At 38.5% G+C, this 15812-nt stretch overlaps 1 protein-coding gene across 1 annotated transcript in view; it reads left to right on the plus strand.

The window, feature by feature from the left end:
• The window catches only part of MTNR1B (melatonin receptor 1B), a 30472-nt gene extending 16044 nt beyond the window's left edge, over positions 1 to 14428 (plus strand). The window contains exon 2 of the mRNA XM_054214847.1: positions 12681 to 14428. Coding sequence (XP_054070822.1) covers positions 12681 to 13549 — 869 coding nt within the window. The 3' untranslated portion in view covers positions 13550 to 14428. The remainder of the gene's footprint in view (positions 1 to 12680) is intronic.
• The last annotated feature ends 1384 nt before the right edge of the window (positions 14429 to 15812 follow it).

Consider the following 15812-nt stretch of genomic DNA (forward strand, 5'->3'; position numbering starts at 1 on the left):
CTTTTTTTACATTTTCTTTTGCAGTCACTAGAAGAAAAATCTGTAAAATGTTAATCAGATGTTGAAGCGGGCCTTGTAAAAAATGGTTTAACCAGAGTGATTTGCCTTGAAAAAAATGATCTGCTGGTTAGCAAGGTGAAATATTCTAATTTTACCTATGATTAGGGTCCTAGGCATGAAATGTTGACTAAGCAATCTAGAGTCTAATTTCAGCACTGGACATTTGTTTCAAAGTTGAACAAAAAATAACACATTTGAGATCCTGTAATTATGCCTTTACTTTGATAATCTCAAAACAAGGTAATCCTCTTTAGTCAGTGTTATAAAACACCCGGAAGGCTAGGACCATAAAGATTGTAAAACTTGCTATACAGCCAGCTTCCTGGTTAAATATAAAGCCAGAATATCTGGTCTGCTTATGGAGAGAAAACAAAATAGTGAAGTACATGACCTTCAAACACAACATTCTAATGTAATATATACAAAACTGATTTCCATTCAAGCTTGGTTTTGTAAAAATTACATTGTTTTATCCCAGTTTGCAAGCGTATTCACTCAGTAAAAGAGAATTGCCCATACATAGGTGTGACTAGGTTCTTCAAGCAGACAGAAGTCACTCACTGTTGTTTTTGGACCACAGATCATTGTGTCTAGTCAGACTGTTCAGATTCTGCTGCCACAAGGATTCTGAAGACAGAAGCATGAGCAAAACAAAGCCCCAGCAACTCTAATCTGCGCTGCTGACCAAGCAACTCTAGCTTGTTGTTAATGACCAGGTCTTTTCTTTACCTACATGGTAGCAGGTACAATCTTAGATGCTCTCTGCTATTTAGTAGATCAAGTAGAATGTTCATCTGGTGCAAAATCAACTGCACCTTACCCCTATTCCCTAGTGAAAACAGTAAATATCCTGTATAACTATCTGTTCCTTACTAGAACAGGTCACCCAGAAAGGCTGTTGAGTCTCCATGGCTGGAGATAGTCAAAACCTGACTGAACATGGCGCTGAACAACCTGCCGTAGTTGACCCCTCGTTGAACAAGAGTATTGGACGAGATGATCTCCAGAAATCCATTCCGACATAGATGATTCTGTGGTTATATGCCTATGCCTATCACCCTTCATTTAACTGTCCCACCAATATCGTGACTCACAGGCCCAGTGTGAACAGAGTTTTTGTCTAGTCATTTTGCAAGGCATTTACTGGCTCTCAGAGAACACCTTAATTCAGGAAATTATCATGACATACTTTGTCTGTATGGAGTTGAAACACCAACCAGCCAATGCTTTAAAAGAGAATGCACAATCACTTTCTGTAAAATCACTTTCTCATCTGTTTACCTGCTGTTTACAAACCTATGAATGTCATTATAAGATGACTCGTGTCAGTGTACTTTGCTTTAAGACTTTGTTTCCACAAGAAGTAGATGGCACAGACTGACAACTGCTTCTGAAGACGTTCATATCCCTGTGTATGTACAGCCATGAGGCCTTCCAAAAGCTCAGAACAAAGAGTAAGACTTTTCCTCACTGAAAGGTTGTAACAGCCATTTTCATCAAGTATCATCTATTTTCTTCCTTGGCAAAATAGGAAACAAGAGAAGGGAAAAGAAGATCATAATGAAGGGACTCCAGAGAATGTTAGAAGCATTGGCAACCTGTCAACCTAAGTGTTCCCCGTATTAGATGTTCCCATGTTCTATATTTACTGCAGTGTATAAGAACCCATTTTATAGAATTCCAAGACTGTCTTAGGATCCGCCACTGTATGTGGGAGTTGAACATAGGAATCCCTAAAAGTACATAGCATCAATAATGGGCTTAGATTTGATTTCTTTTTGCAGCTGTAACTAGTTTGCATGTACATGCTTTGCCTGTGCTTGTTTCTGGTTGTGCAGCTGTCACCTGCTGTGAGTCCTTCATCTGGACCCCCACAAAGCAGTTGAGTAAATCGCTGTGGAAATTACCACTCGCATGTTTTCATTTCCGTAAGAGGAGATCCCAACGCTCGGACTGGTGAAAATGCTCTGTTCTGTTTAAATAGGTCTACAAGGCAAAGCTCCAAGACACACCTTATCGTGGGTAACCAGATCTCTTGGCTAACTGGTGCTGAGCATTCCCTTAGTCTGCAATAGCCCAAATTTTATTCACTTGATGTATCTGCTGGATATTTATAGTATCTTCTGTAATATCTTGAACCTTATATTTCAAAACAGAATTATTTTATGTTCTGGGGTTCTCTTCTCTTCTTTTTTTCTCTTCTTTTCTTTTGTCCAACTAATCTTCTAGTGAATATTAAAAAAAAAACCCAAACACCCACAAACCAACCAGCTTAAAAAAAACCAAAACAAAACATGGATTTTGTTTGCACAAAATTATTTTCATTCTTCAATTTCCTGTCCTCCTTTCTAAAAGAAGTTGGAAGATAGGTTATTCTAAGGACCTGAATGCTGTTTTGTTGCTGTAAGAGAGCAAAAAAACCCAACACAATTTCCTTTGACACAAATTCAGGCTAAAGACAGTAGCAAAGATGAAGGTAATAGAAGGTAATAGTGAAGGTCTAATAGAAGATGAGCTAGCCTTTCACACAGTATAAATTAATAGCTGCCAGGACACAATGAAATGTCCCTATTTTGTTTGCTTCTACACTCAAGTCTTTTATAGTTGATCTGAGCGAAGTTTTATTGTTTCTTTCTTTTTTTTTTTTTAACAAAAAACATACTACAAAATGCTACGTATTTCACTTTTTTTTCCCCCGTGAAATACAATATAGCGTTGGGAGACTGAAAAAAAATGTTATTAACAATAATAGGTTGCCTAGCTATTTACAGGATCTGGCTAGATTGCACCTGTTGTGTTTTACAGTGTTTCATATTAGCCCCTTTGTCAGCAGTAAATGAGTTTTCATACTTGCAGTTGTTCCTGTAGGTTTCCTATTCTTCCTTGGTTGAAGCAATCAACAGCTGTGATTACAGCTGATTAAGCTGATATGTACTGACAGATACAGGAAACACAACTTCTTTCATGAATTAGTGAAAAAACAGTCTGGTTGTGTTGTTATTCAGTGATCGTGCTCAGCGACTAGAGGTTTTGGAGCTGGGCCATCAGTGGTGCCCATGGTGGTGAGCTCTCAGAGCAGATGTCTTGGCTTCATTCCTTGCATGAGAAGCAATAGTACCCTAGATAGAGACATTCTGTCAGCAACGACAGGGGTCTTTCACCGTCCTAGACCACCCTGAAGGCAAGATCCCAAGTTCAGTGTAAGGGCATTGGTATAAAGGATCTTCACCCTGACCCTGCTGCAAAATGCAGCTCAGTTTCAGGTGGCTAGACATACAGAACAAGGTTATTGCCTCTTCAAACATTTTGTCAACAAAACCAGGCTGGTTGTGTAGAGGAGTGGCTGGCAAGGACCTGAACGAGACTGCCATATCACTCCATCACAACAGGGGAGCCCAAGAAGGAACCGTGCTTCTGAATGGTTGCACTGAAACCTACTGTCCTCATTGTAAAAGCAGTTGTATTGGTACAGACCAAGGGCTTAGCTAGCCTCATACTCATACTCTGTCTTTAACTCCAGATGTAAGCAGGCACTCAGGAAAAAAAAAAGAGAACAGAGCAACCCTATGTGATATATTCTCTCAACTTGTGATTCCTTCCAACTCAGAGGATTTCCTGAACCTAGTATGTTGTGTCTATTTAGAAACCTTCAACTGATGTCTTTTCCAAGTACTTTTCCAGCCTTCCCTTGAACACAGGTAAAATCTGTACACCTGCAAGATCTGTTAAGGAGTTTCACAGGTTTTCTACCTGTTGCAGCAACCATCCCCTTTTGTTTGCTTTGAATTTGACTAGCTTTGATTAATAGCTCTAGCTCTTCTATTGGCTCCACTCCTCACCAGTATGCCACTATGGTGTCATTTTGTAGCACTGACCTGGAGAAGTGCTGTCATTTTTTCCAGAGTGTGCCTAATAGAGGCAGTATTATCTCATAGAGAAGAGCAAGACTTATGAACCTAGAGTGTTCTTCCTAATCTGTGTCTTGGGAGACTCTCAGTTTCCCACGTGTTAATTTATGAGAAGGATTTTTTTTTTTTTGTCTTTGAAACATGCTCATGAAGAGCAGTCTACAATATAAGTGATAACCTGTGTGTTCTGGTTCTAGGGCATAATTCTTGAACATGACCTAGAAAGAAGCAGGCTAACCCCAGAAGAGCAGCAGGGCTGGTGACTAGGGCTCTCTCGGGTCTATGGGAGACATAGGCTCAAGTCCTTTATCAAAGAAAGGCTCTTCTGCCATGGAAGTGTCCTAACCACTAGGCAATAGTGAATTCTCTGGAAGAACTTGTCTTGCTTCTTCTGCTTCCCCTTTTCTCTCCAAAAACACTCAATACCAGGAAAGTTCCTGCCATCTCAGAAGCCCAGAAAAGTATTTATCACCCCATAAATGTACTACCTGATTAGCGATCAGACTTTTGCTCTGGAAGAACCAACCACTTGCTTTTGCCATCTGCCCTGCTCGACGGTGCTATGTATTGTCTCTGTTGTGGCTGGTGCATGAGATGGCAATAGAGAGACACCACTGTCCCTCCTCGCACCAGAGCAAGCCACAGGCGAGAAAAATTATACAGCTAGAGGTCACAAATCTCAAACTTTTACTAAGTTTTTAACAGCACGACACTAGAAATATTTTTTTGCACCTGCATTCTATTATGAAATTCATGGCAGCAAACTCCCAACAAGTACCAGTGCTCCCATATTTAACCACCTGGGGAAGAACCCTGAGCACAAAGGAAAAAAGGAAGGCTTTGCTCAGTGGGTTATATTCATACCTAGCCGCCAAGCATGCCAAAAACATGCTCTCAAAAACGTGTTAATGAACAGTGCAACTCAGGTGCCTCTTGCCATTAAGACTGTTTACAACTGAGAGCTACGGCTGATGAGGTTACGATTCAGCTCCTGCAAATGTAGCTTCCAGCACCAACTCATAGTTGCAGATGTAGGGCCAAGGACACAAGTCTGTCCCAGTCTAGCAGTCTGCGAGTCACTAAGCCACAATCTCAAGCTCCTTTTTACACGCTGAGCTCCTATTCCTGTGAATCCTGCGTTCTTTCATTGCAGTACAGCTTGAAAAAGGGGTGTACAGAGTATTCTCCACTAAACTATCCAAAAGTGGGGTGTTTGTATTGTTTCATCTTAAAATGAAAAGTTCCTCTTCTCATCTTCTACATAACAGCGTAGTGCTTTCCTCCAGAAAGTTGATGACTAAGGTTTAAACCCTACTTAGATTTGGATTCCAGAATTTTCTGTGAAAACACAGGTGTCTAACTTTCAGGCCTGGATTTCTTCTGAACAGAAAGCTCTCCCAAAGCCTTTGGGTAGCTGCACAATAAAAGGGCAACTGTCACAGCAAATACTCCCCTTTTGCTCTGCATATAGTGCTCCCAGTGATGGTAGAGAATTTTTACTTATACATATCACAGGATAATTATATTCACCAAATATTTCAAACAGTTTCATAGAATGTATGTTTTTCTAAAAAGAAATAACCTGACCATTCCATAGATCCAACAACAGCCTTCGCTCATTGTCTATGTTAATTTTTTTCGCTATAGCCTCTAAAATACTGCAGTTCTCGTGAAAATATATTCCCTGTCTCTTTCCATTAAATCAATGTCTGCAGTATATCCCACTAATATCTGAAATCACGAAACATAACTACAAAGCAGTTGTATCACAACTTTTAAACTGTCACATTCAAAGAAAACAAAAACCCATCTGGCATTTGTTTGGAGCATTATGTTAAACCTTCTGTTAGTAACACACTGTTGAACATTATAGTAGATTAACATGTCTCTGTAAATCAAAGATTACCCGAGGTATTGGCTTGTAGTGTCACAGGGAATTCAAATGTCAATGTCTGAAAGACTTAATTCTCTGCTCCACCTGCTGCTGGTGTCCACTTCTGGTAGCTTCATTCCTGCTGACATGAATGGAGCTACATCTGAATTAGGCTGGCAGGTTTTATTTTTTCTCATGGATTGTGAGAAAAAAAAGAGTTGATATGGGTGATTTTAAACAAATTTAAAAGTTACCTATTTAAACAAAAAATCAAGAACTACAAGACCTTACATACTGTAAAAATGACTAATCAAAGTAGCCAAAGCTAGAGACAAAAATTAGTGGCGAGGAAGTAAGAAGCATCAGCCTTTTTCCAGGAGCAGCTAATGTCTCCCTGCATGTCATTTGAGCAAAATACGCTGAGCTGCTCTGGAAAGAGAAAAGAAACCCTACCCAGTCCTTAGTTCTGCCTGCCTACCTGGTGCCCGTTCTTCAGTCCCTCCGGAGTCATGTTTTTCTTTCCACATTAAAGAGCAAACCTTAAGAAGGACTCCCACAACCAAGCCTGAAATGAGCTGCAAGAATTATAGGAACTGAAGTCCAGTGGAAAATATGCAGGTCAGAAAAGGTAGGTGTCAGTGGCAGCAGTAAGAGCCAGTGATAACCAGGGCTGCCCTTTAAAAGCCACTTTAGCAGAAATCCTGAGTCTGAAAGCACAACCTTCTAGCTTACTATGTAATTCTTTCATAAAATATGCCAAAAACTAACTGAAATTTTGTGAAAGACAATCAGCTGAAGAGACAGTAATTATCCATGCATACATGGACATACATATAATGAAGAAGCTCCAGGAGTGGGACCAGCTACACAGTTCCATCACAGTAATCATCTGTTTTGCCAAAATCCTGAACTCTGAGCTGAAAAACCACTCATACCTTGCTAAGGTTTGCACTTATTCTGGCATTTGGAATAATCTGCCATGTAAATGGTTTGGCTGAGACAATTGGTCCTTAGTTTCAGTGTCAGGGCTATTCTTATACAACCAGAAGTGGAGACAGACACATGAAGTCAATTTTACATCAATCTGCCCTTAGTTGAGTATGCTCCTGTTTTATCTGATCCAGACCTTCAGACACACTTTAATGAGGATTCAGTAGGGTCTGAAGCCTGGAAATTGTATTTAAGCTGGGTGCTCAAAAGGTGACATTGCACAAGAAAATTCAAGATAATAGTTCATCAGAGCTGCATAGTTTCTATTGCTAATCAGTAATTATAGACAAGGGGCTATTAAAGAGGGACAGCTTTCTTGACTGATGGACCGATTGATTTCTTCAAGCTGTTACATATGCCTCGTTTCCACGTTGGTCTGGACTCAATAGATCCAATAAAGCACTTGCTGTAGTGAATCCTGGCTAACATGCCTTGGGATCAATGCACTGCAATTTCTTTTTGTCTGAAGGTAAGATCTGCTCTTCTAAAAGTTGTAGGAACGATGAAAGGGGTTTAGGCTTTGGTTTATGTTCTTTTACATCCAAATATAATTCAAGTTCTTCATTTTTTCCATTATTGTTGCCCTTGTTATAGTGATCAAATGCTTTCAGTATTTCACATTCTTGTTAATAAGAGGTATTTTTTTTCTTCTATCTGATTAATGTCTCCTTTAAGTCTATGGCAATTCTCCTATTAACTTCAGCAGCCATTAAAGAGACCTAGAAGCAGATAATTTACACCAATACAATATAATATAATTAAAGGCAATAACATTAAGATTAAAAGTACAAAAACTACATTTTTTTTTGCACAAATTGCTTGTCAGAAACAAAAATTATAAGCCACCAGCAACTTCCATACCAAGCCTAGTATCAGTATCAAGGTTACCTTTATTGAAGAGAGTTGATGTCACAGCTGAGGAAGGATTTTGTATGCAAGCGGCATATCACTTGCAGAAATTTGGAATTATGATTGAGCCTATAATACTTTTTTTTTTTCCTTTAATGACTTGCAGGAAAGAACTAAAAGATTAGACTCACCTTGTGTGTTTTGTGAATATTTAAAAACTAGAGCAAAAAAGTTTTGGATGCTTAGTGTTTATACAAAAGTAACTTCAAACTAACTTAAAGGTAACTGAAGTGGTACCTTGTGTCTCTGACTATAAGACTATCTAGAAACTGAGTCCAGATTCTGTCTTTATACATCCACCACAAGAAAGCTATCAGAAGCCTTCCAGAACTCTCTTTTTAAAGTTCGTTTTGAGTACAGGGGCTACAGGAGCCTGGCAGAGGAATAAAAAGCGGGGCTGAGGAGTGAGTGAGCTAGCACTAGAGAAATGCCTAGTGTGTATGGACAGAGGGTCTGTCAGTCTAACTTCTTCTTCAGGGTATCTGTTGCTGTGAACTCTGCAGAGGAATGATTGGCTTCATTTTACAGAATGGTAGGACTCTTATTTACTTCATTAAAGTCAAAATCTTGCTCCTCTTCCTTTAATACAGATAAATACCTACAGGTAGCTGTCAGAGTGACATCCCAGAAAAGCTGTAGTTTTTATCATTCTCAGCCAGTATAAAAGGCTATTTAATTATAAACAGTACCGATTATAAGAGGGGTTTTTAAGCCTTAAGCCCAAATAACTTTCCCATTTACATTCTCACGGAAGACATACTGAAGTAAGAAACCTGCAAGGGTAACTCTGAGTTTTTCCTTAAGGTTAGGATATGGAAATGGAAGAATCAAATAACTATATTGAGTCATTGATCCTTGGTATTTAAAAAAAGATCTGCCCATACATTATAGACATATTCATTCACTTTCTGCCTTGCCTGTCTCTAGTCTTTACATTTGTTGCTACACAGCAACCCAAGTTAAACAGTCGGAGAGGAGGGGGCAGAGAAAAATGCAACAGTCTGCACAATAGGCTTCGTAGAGACAATTTTCCTGTCTTGAAGCTAGGCCTTCGTATGCTAAAGAGTAATAGATGAAGAAGAGTACACAAGGACGAACCTGTCTGTGGCCAGGGGGAAATATAGCTAAGGGGGTGATGTCTGTATGCAATGTGTAACAACTTGTTAAAAAAATGTGTAACAACCAAACCACCATCTGATAAAAAATAAAATGCCATGATATATAATTAATCATTTTAGCCAGTTTGAAACCAAAGAAAGAAGCAAAACCTTTAAAAAATTATTCGTGATTGCAATTGCTTCTGGTTTTGGCAGAGACGTTATAAAGTCAATTGTTTTTTCAGAAGGCAGATGCTTAGCCCTTAAAAGTCCTGATCTTATCAGAAAGTTTGTTCTGTGATTAAATTCCTACAATAGCAAGTCATACTGAGATTACAAGAGGGTGTAAAAGTTCCCTTTTTCTTGTTAACTGGGGCAACAAAACCAATATGCAAGAATGTTTCATGAAATATCTATCTAGTTCTGTTGCACCCAAAGTCAATATCAGAACTTATTTTCCTTTTTTAGGCACCCAACTATGAAGGTTAAAATAGTGCAGATGTGTATCTTTTTGAGTCCCTGGCTAGATATTTGACTTTCAGTAGCTACTACTTGTAATTAAGGGGTCTTTCCATTCCAGTGAGCAAATGTATTTTTTATGAATCAATACAATATTTCATCTGATGAAACTGAAATCTAGGAACAAAGTCCATCAGGTAAATTATGAAAATCACAGAATCACAGAATCTTCAGAGTTGGAAGGGACCTCTAAAGATCATCTAGTCCAACTCCCCTGCTAGAGCAGGATTGCCTAAAGCACATCCCTCAGGGCTGCATCCAGGCGAGTCTTGAAAGTCTCTGGAGAAGGGGACTCCACAACCCCCCTGGGCAGCCTGTTCCAGTGCTCTCTCACCCTCACCGTAATGAAGTTTTTCCATGTATTTGCACGGAACTTCCTATGTTCCAACTTGTGCCCATTGCCCCTCGTCCTGTTACTGGGAACCATTGAAAAGAGTCTGGCACCATCCTCCTTCAACCCACCCTTTAGATACTTGTAAATGTTAATAAGGTCTCCCCTCAGCCTTCTCTTCTCCAGGCTAAAGAGTCCCAGCTCTCTCAGCCTTTCCTCATAAGGGAGATGCTCCAGTCCCTCAATCATCTTAGTTGCCCTATGCTGGACTCTCTCCAGCAGTTCCCTGTCGCTCTTGAACTGGGGAGCCCAAAACTGGATGCAGTATTCCAGTTGTGGCCTCACCAGTGCAGAGTAGAGGGGGAGAATGACCTCCTTCGACCTACTGGCCACACTCTTCCCTATGCAGCCCAGGATTCCATTGGCCTTTTTAATGATAGCAATTCCAAGTAGATGAGCATTCTGTGGTTTCTATTTTGTTACAGACAACAAAAAGTTACCTCTTTGGTTACCTTACAAATGTAATTATAGCCACTCCAAATGCTGTGTCTTAGATGTATCAAGGAACATTTAGTTTCTCCAAGCAGTTAAAAGACATCTAAGATCTTAGATTTCTCAAAATGTCGATTATTTGTTTGTTATGAATAAGAAAATTTTCTCTCTACTTTTGTAGATTATTCATTGCAGTAATATAATATTAAACTTCATTTCACAGTCAGCCACATAGAAATAAAAAAACATTGGACCTTACTTTACAGTGCACAGTGTGAGCACTTGACCCTGTAAACAGCCATAAAACTGACAAATCACTTGAGGCCTTTATATATATTGCACCATTTTTCTTCTCAGTTGAAAGTGATATATTATGTTTTTGACAAGTTCATTGCTAACTGTCCTTATGCATTGCAGCCGGAATTTTCAAGAAGTCCTAAACGAGACACAAGATTTTGAAATTCTCTTGCCAAATGTCCTTTACAGTAATTTTCCAAATATGATTGAAAGACCTGAATGCTCACTTGATTTTATCTGAACATTTTAGGTATAAGCTGATGCCAAGATGCTGTAGAGATTAGATTAATTTTAGCACATATTCTGGACTAAATTCATTCTCCAAAAGGCATTCTGAAACAGAAAATTTTCTTTCTTCCTTTCTTTCTCTCTTTCTCTCTTTCTTTCTTTCTTTCTTGCTTTCTCTTTCTTTCTTTCTCTGTTTCTTTCTCTCTTTCTCTCTCTTTCTCTCTTTCTCCCTTTCTCCCTTTCTTTCTTTCTCTTTCTTTCTTCTTTCTCTTTCTTTCTCTCTCTCTTTCTTTCTCTTTCTTTCTTTCTTTCTTTCTTTCTTTCTTTCTTTCTTTCTCTTTCTTTCTTTCTTTCTTTCTTTCTTTCTTTCTTTCTTTCTTTCTTTCTTTCTTTCTTTCTTTCTTTCTTTCTTTCTTTCTTTCTTTCTTTCTCTTCCTTCCTTCCTTCCTTCCTTCCTTCCTTCCTTCCTTCCTTCCTTCCTTCCTTCCTTCCTTCCTTCCTTCCTTCCTTCCTTCCTTCCTTCCTTCCTTCCTTTCTCCCTTCCTTTCTCCCTTCCTTCCTTCCTTCCTTCCTTCCTTCCTTCCTTCCTTCCTTCCTTCCTTCCTTCCTTCCTTCCTTCCTTCCTTCCTTCCTTCCTCTGTCTTTCTCTTTCTTTCTTTCTTTCTTTCTCTCTCTGTCTTTCTCTCTTTCTTTCTTTCTATCTCTCTGTCTTTCTCTCTTTCTTTTTCTTTCTCTCTTTCTCTCTTTCTCTCTGTCTTTTTTTTTTGAAGAGTTCAGTCCTACATGTTTGTTGGTTTTAAGGCTCCCAGCTAATGACATCCTTACCCACAGGATTATTTCTGTACTTAAAACTAAATGGAGAACTACTTTCCTTGATGAGGACTGGAAAGCTCAGAATTTGTAGAATTGAGCATCTAACTGCTCTTTTCAAAAAATAATTATGTTCCACATACAATTTTAAAAGCTACTTGGGTCTTTTGCACATCTGTTCATGCTGTGAAGGACTTTAGGCAAAAAAGTGAGTATGCAAACCAGATATGTGTTTTATGCTACCTAAATGTCAAGAATCTAAAGTTAGTACTTCTATTTTCTGTGTCTTGGTAAGTTCCTCGAGAATGATTTCACCTTTCATTTTTCAGGAATATAGTTTACTACCTCACTATTTTATTGAAGTATCCTTAGATACAACGTCCAGAAATCTCAAACTTGTGAAAAGGACACCGTTTAAAGAGAGACAATACGTCTCAAATGTATCACTAAAATTTCTTTAAACGCCATCAGCAAAAAAGGACCTAAAGGCTCCTTCCATGAATTTGAATACTTTTTCTTGCATTTAGGCATTTTTCCTTTGTATAATTAAATATACCTTTGTACAGAAGGTAGTGAAGGCAATTCACTCTTCCTTGGTCAATCCAATGGGAAAATAACTACAGTATGGGTAGGCCATTCATGCAGAAAATATCTATACTATAAACTACCATGTGACAATTTAGAATATGCATAAAACAACACATCATTCTAATCCCTAGAGAGCCAGTCTTTGTATATCCTTCCCCTTGATACCTGTCAAGCCCGTTAGTTTTCCAGTGATAGGTTAGAATGGTATAATGGCTTGCCTACCTGGCACAATTTAGACTTTTTTTCTTTTTCACCTTATTTGATCCAGCTGTGGAGTTAGCTACACTGAAAAAAACCTCAACACATGCTTATATAATGGCTCACTGGTTGTTATGTTTAATAAAGATTAAAATAGAAAGAAGGGTATAATTCAGTCAGCAACAAATTTGAAATATCGTGTTGCTGCAGATATTTCCATGGTGTTCTAAGCTGAATTGTAAAATTGTTTTCCACACAGACCTATTGCTTGCTGACATCGTTTGCATTGCAGATATCCAAAATAATATATCATATTTTCTTCTCGTTCACAACTATGCTTGCTTTCACACTTATGTCTATGTATTTTTCTTTTTCCCCAGGTAATGCCTTTGTGGTGAGCCTGGCTTTTGCTGATCTGGTGGTGGCCTTGTATCCATACCCACTGGTCCTCTTAGCTATTTTCCACAATGGATGGACGCTTGGTGAAATGCACTGTAAAGTGAGTGGCTTTGTGATGGGACTAAGTGTAATAGGCTCTATTTTCAATATCACTGCAATTGCAATAAACCGATATTGCTACATATGCCATAGTTTGGCCTATGACAAAGTGTACAGCTGTTGGAACACGATGCTGTATGTGTCCTTAGTCTGGGTATTAACAGTAATTGCAACTGTGCCAAATTTTTTTGTTGGCTCTTTAAAGTATGATCCACGCGTCTATTCATGCACATTTGTTCAGACTGCAAGCTCCTACTATACGATAGCTGTTGTGGTGATTCACTTCATTGTCCCTATCACCATTGTGAGCTTCTGCTACCTTCGAATTTGGGTTTTAGTTCTTCAAGTTAGAAGACGAGTCAAGTCAGAAACAAAGCCAAGACTGAAGCCAAGTGACTTCAGAAACTTTCTTACCATGTTTGTGGTTTTTGTGATTTTTGCCTTTTGCTGGGCACCTCTCAACTTCATTGGACTGGCTGTAGCCATTGATCCTATGGAAATGGCACCAAAAGTTCCCGAATGGTTATTCATTATAAGCTACTTCATGGCCTATTTCAACAGCTGCCTTAATGCAATAATATACGGACTTCTTAACCAGAATTTTCGGAATGAATACAAACGAATTTTAATGTCACTGTGGATGCCAAGGCTTTTCTTCCAGGACACATCCAAAGGAGGAACTGATGGTCAGAAGAGCAAGCCTTCTCCTGCTTTAAACAACAATGACCAAATGAAAACTGATACCTTGTGAATGTGTAATAGTCAATGCAACAGTTTGTCATGGAGAAACCCAAGAATATAGTTGTAATGTTCTGGTCTTTCTTGTTTACTTCTGGGGGCTTACCATTTGGATGGCACTTTGTGACTGGAATACTGTCTTCTTGATAAAGCACATTGCCCTCAGTTCATGATTTATACAAGATATCAATTGAAAATGCGTTTCAGACTTAAAGCAGCAGGTGAGTGCAAGCTGCTTTAGTTCCAAAAGCTGAATTCTGATCCCAGACATATGAATGAGGCATTTTTTTACTTCAGTGGGAGTTTTGCACTCTTTATACAGGATACATTTCTTAGAAGATGTAGTGAAGGTACTTGTCTATGGGCACAGCAGCTCATCAAGGCTACAGAGTGATATTTTCCTCCCTCCTGTAGCTGAACAAAAAGGGTGAAGCAGATACTTTGTTTTCCACACATAAGACAAACACCAAATTTCTGTGCATATAGTGGTGGCAGTCGTAGTATCTTTGAATCAAAGCTGTAAATTGGAGAGAAGAATATTTGTGTAAAAGCAAATATTAACATTAGAGCCTTTTCTCACAGGTTTTCCACACTTACATACACTGAGATTGGGAATACAGTGTGTTTACTCTGTTCATCTTTTGTCATTGGTTTTATGGTAGATAACATAATACAAATGGTTCATTTCTTACACATTTTCTTTACGCAATATTATTCCTTTAGAGAGGATTGAATTTCCATTGTGTTCCGTTTATTTACCTAAATATATACATCCAATGTCATTTGATGCACTTTAGCACAATTTACACATTTGCAACAGGTTGGAAATTATGGCATATGACCTGTGATCATCTGGAGTGGCAACTGGACACCAGGCAGAATATCCTAGATCATCTCAAATGACACTAGACCAAACAAAGAAGTCCTTTTGATTATAATGGTAGCTGATATAACTTGCCTCACTTGTCTATATCTAATCCTGAACAAAATCCACTATTGGTGTCTAATCTAAGATAACCTTCAAGCTTCCCTGTAGTGGAGATATGTTTCCTTCCATCTGTGATGATAAACACAAATCCAAGGATGAGATGAATTGCTTTGCGAAGGTCCTGGTCTCCTTTCATTACTTTAGAAGGAGCTTTGATTGCTGGTTCATACATCTCACTTCAGATAGCTAGACAGGAATTGACTTTGCCTAATTTGGGATGACTCCAGTGTAGGTGTTTGTACATGATTTATTTTCTCAATTTCCATGGAGTTCTAGGAAATTATTAATTTTATCCATTTTATCAAATTATTAATTTTATTAATTTTATTGGTCAGGGGAACTGATTGACAGAACTCCCTGACTGTATCTTCATGGACCGTAAAGGAGATCAGGCAGCTCACGTAGACACATTTCAGGCAAAGACAGGTGATCTCAGTCCCATAACTAGTGCACCTGCAGTTCATATTTGCATGGTTCATAATATAATAGGATGATTTTCCATTTTCTTTTCAAACTCAGCTAAAATTCAAACTGGATTTCTTCTTTTTCAGGTAACACATTATAACAGTGACCGTACAGATCAGATTACAACCCAAGTTATACCCCACAGCAGCATAGTAATATACACAATGTAGTTTGTATTATCTCTAAATCAGATTAGGGATCTGTATGCGAACACACAGTCAATTAAGTTATTTTATCACTAGACGTGAAATGCACATTACTCTTAGTGTTGTTCAGGGGAGAGGAGATAGGCCTCTAGTAAATCAAGAATTCGGGTTGCTATTACATTCCATTTTGGTTTTCCTGACCTGGCTATTGTGAAAAATATTTCTGTCATGATGTTAATTTGCACAGCCTATATACTGCTCCTGAAGCCATAAAGACGAATTAAACATCACCCTTACATTGCGGTACTTATAGAAAAACATCAAAGAAACACAGCATTTTAAATGTTTTAATCGCTTGCCAAAAGTCTACGTAAAGTACAGCACAGTAGCAAATGTGACAATTCTTCTAGCTTCTTTCATGTTCTTCAGATAATTTCTGATAATCTCTGAAGCTCAGTACCCTAGGAGTCATAGAGTAGTAGCCTGATGAAAACTGAACACTTTGTGAAGAGGGGTAAGAAAGAGGTGGGAAAAATTTAACCTGGTGGTACATAATAAAAATATTGTAGCTAAAAGTAGCAATCATTAATATGTAGGTTCTACTTGGAACATAATTCTGTAAATCTGACAGTTTTAATCCATATTGTTTTTCTTCATGACTTCCACACCAAAGTACT

The sequence above is a fragment of the Rissa tridactyla genome, chromosome 1 (genome assembly GCF_028500815.1).
Source record: "Rissa tridactyla isolate bRisTri1 chromosome 1, bRisTri1.patW.cur.20221130, whole genome shotgun sequence".
Lineage (NCBI taxonomy): Eukaryota > Metazoa > Chordata > Aves > Charadriiformes > Laridae > Rissa > Rissa tridactyla.